Genomic DNA, 2,500 nt, shown 5'->3' with positions numbered 1-2,500 from the left:
CACACACTCATTTACACACACATACACACACACACACACACACTCATTTAAACACACACACACACACACACACACTCATTTACTCACACACACACTCATTTACACACACACTCATATATACACACACTCATTTACACACACACTCACACACACACACTCATTTACACACACACTCACACACTCATTTACACACACATACACACACACACACACACACACATGCACACACTCATTTACACACATACTCACACACACACTCATTTACACACACACATACACACACACTCATTTACACACATACTCACACACACACACACACACTCATTTACACACATACTCACACACAGACTCACATTCTCTCACACAAACACACACACATATTCATACACACACACACACTCATTCTCATGCACACACTTATTCACACACACTTATTCACACACACGCACCCACAAACACACACAAATATGTCTGTAACATTTAACCCCATGTGTTATTATAGATAAATGAGTGTTAAGCTGAAGTTCTGGTACAGGGTGAAGCTGTAACTTCTTCAGAACTTGTGGTTGTGTTGCAGGCTTTCTGTGAGGAGCTGGAGACTCTGATCAACGATCAGATGAAGAAGGGGAAGAACCCCACCAGCCTGCTGGCCCTGCAGCAGATCGCTGACTTCATGACCACCAGCGTGCCCACCATGTGCCCTGCAACCCCACAGGGAGGCATGGCTGCACTCAACATGAGTCAGTACACACACACACACACACACACACACACACACACCTCAGTAAGATAGCATCCTCATGGAAGTATTTTAAAGCCAGATTCCTGCACACGAGACCCTACATATATTTCTGTCCTCAGAACTTTTGAACGTCTCACCTTTAACCCTCTGACCTCTTTTATGTTTGACACAAATATGTCAAGCTGCTGATCCCTTTAAAGTGTTTAGGGTTCCATTTTAATACTAAACTGTGTGTGTGTGTGTGTGTGTGTGTGTAGGTCTGGGTATGGTGACTCCAGTGAATGATCTCCGGGGCTCAGACTCCATTGCCTATGAGAAAGGAGAGAAGCTGCTGCGCTGTAAGCTTGCTGCCTTCTACCGCCTGGCGGACCTGTTTGGTTGGTCTCAGCTTATCTACAATCACTTAACTGTGAGTGTGAGACACACACACACACACACACACACACACACACACACACACACACACACACACCCATACCCATATCTGTTCTGGAATTCATGTGGATTAGACTGACTTCAAAGCATGAGGAGATAACAAGGGTGTGTGTGTGTGTGTGTGTGTGTGTGTGTGTGTGTGTGTGTGTGTTCGTTCACAGGTCAGACTGAACTCTGAACAGGAACGCTTTCTGATTGTCCCGTTCGGACTTCTGTACAGCGAAGTCTCCGCCTCCAGCCTGGTAAGGCTCCACCCCCTTTTTAAACAGTCTGATTCACTCACACATTTTATTCTTGGACATGATTTATTCTTCACATCACAGGGATTTGACCATTTGAACAGAACCCAGGTTCTTTAGGCAGGTGAGAACGCGCTGAGGTCCGAGAGTGAACTGAATTTTAGCAGAAAACTGATTCGACTCTGAGTCGACTCAGTTGCAGGAAGCGACTCAGTCACACTGAGTGTTGGTATGCGGTGACCAGCTCCAGCTTCTGTCTCCTTTAATATGTAAATCTGCCTGAGCACAAAATATTCTCATAATATAACATTTACAGTGCAAAGATTATTGCTGCTATTTTATAATAGACAATTTTATTTATACAACTTGAACTATGGCGTGTAAAAAAACCAAATATTTCTTTAGTAACCAAATCAATTTTATTCATCTATCTATCTATCTATCTATCTATCTATCTATCTATCTATCTATCTATCTATCTATCTATCTATCTATCTATCTATCTATCTATCTATCTATCTATCTATCTATCTATCTATCTATCTATCTATCTATCTATCTATCTATCTATCTATCTATCTATCTATCTATCTAGAAATGGATAGAGATGAGGGGAAGATGACAACCAATTTCTCTGTTAACACAAAGCTTGCCAAATATTGCAACACTCCGTTTACGGCGGCATTGCGAAGCGTCACAAGTTACGAAACAGGAGACAGATTCGCTTTCGTTCTTTCGTTTCGTTCGCCTTCGTCTGTTAGATGGATTCTGTGTTTTTCTTACTGCAGTAAACAAACACCGGATTAACAGAAAATATAATAAAAAATAAATAAACGCTAAGAAGTAGGAACGAGAAATTTCAGGAAAAAAAGTCCACTTTTAAAAACATTTAAACTTCCAGCTCAGTTGTGTTTGTTTTTCTATGAATTTCTTCATATTTACATCAGACGTTATCTCGTTATCTCGTTTATCCCGAATATAGTTTTATTAAATAAATATAATTCTCATTTTCATATTTAGTTTCTGACACAAAAAAAATTTGGAAACACATTTTTTAACCTCTCAGTAATGTGATATTTAACTT

General features: G+C 40.4%; 1 protein-coding gene across 17 annotated transcripts in view; it reads left to right on the top strand.

Moving 5' to 3' along the window:
- add1 (adducin 1 (alpha)) overlaps positions 1 to 2,500 on the top strand; it is a 42,955-nt gene that overhangs the window by 18,899 nt on the left and 21,556 nt on the right. For all 17 annotated transcript variants that reach the window (XM_060890611.1, XM_060890602.1, XM_060890601.1 and 14 more), the window contains exons 3-5: positions 578 to 740; positions 1,000 to 1,151; positions 1,339 to 1,419. In XM_060890611.1, the coding sequence (XP_060746594.1) occupies positions 578 to 740; positions 1,000 to 1,151; positions 1,339 to 1,419 (396 nt within the window). The remainder of the gene's footprint in view (positions 1 to 577; positions 741 to 999; positions 1,152 to 1,338; positions 1,420 to 2,500) is intronic.

The sequence above is a fragment of the Tachysurus vachellii genome, chromosome 17 (genome assembly GCF_030014155.1).
Source record: "Tachysurus vachellii isolate PV-2020 chromosome 17, HZAU_Pvac_v1, whole genome shotgun sequence".
NCBI lineage: Eukaryota > Metazoa > Chordata > Actinopteri > Siluriformes > Bagridae > Tachysurus > Tachysurus vachellii.
The sequence above is the reverse complement of the archived record's forward strand: the minus strand, read 5'-3'. Positions and strand labels throughout refer to the sequence as shown.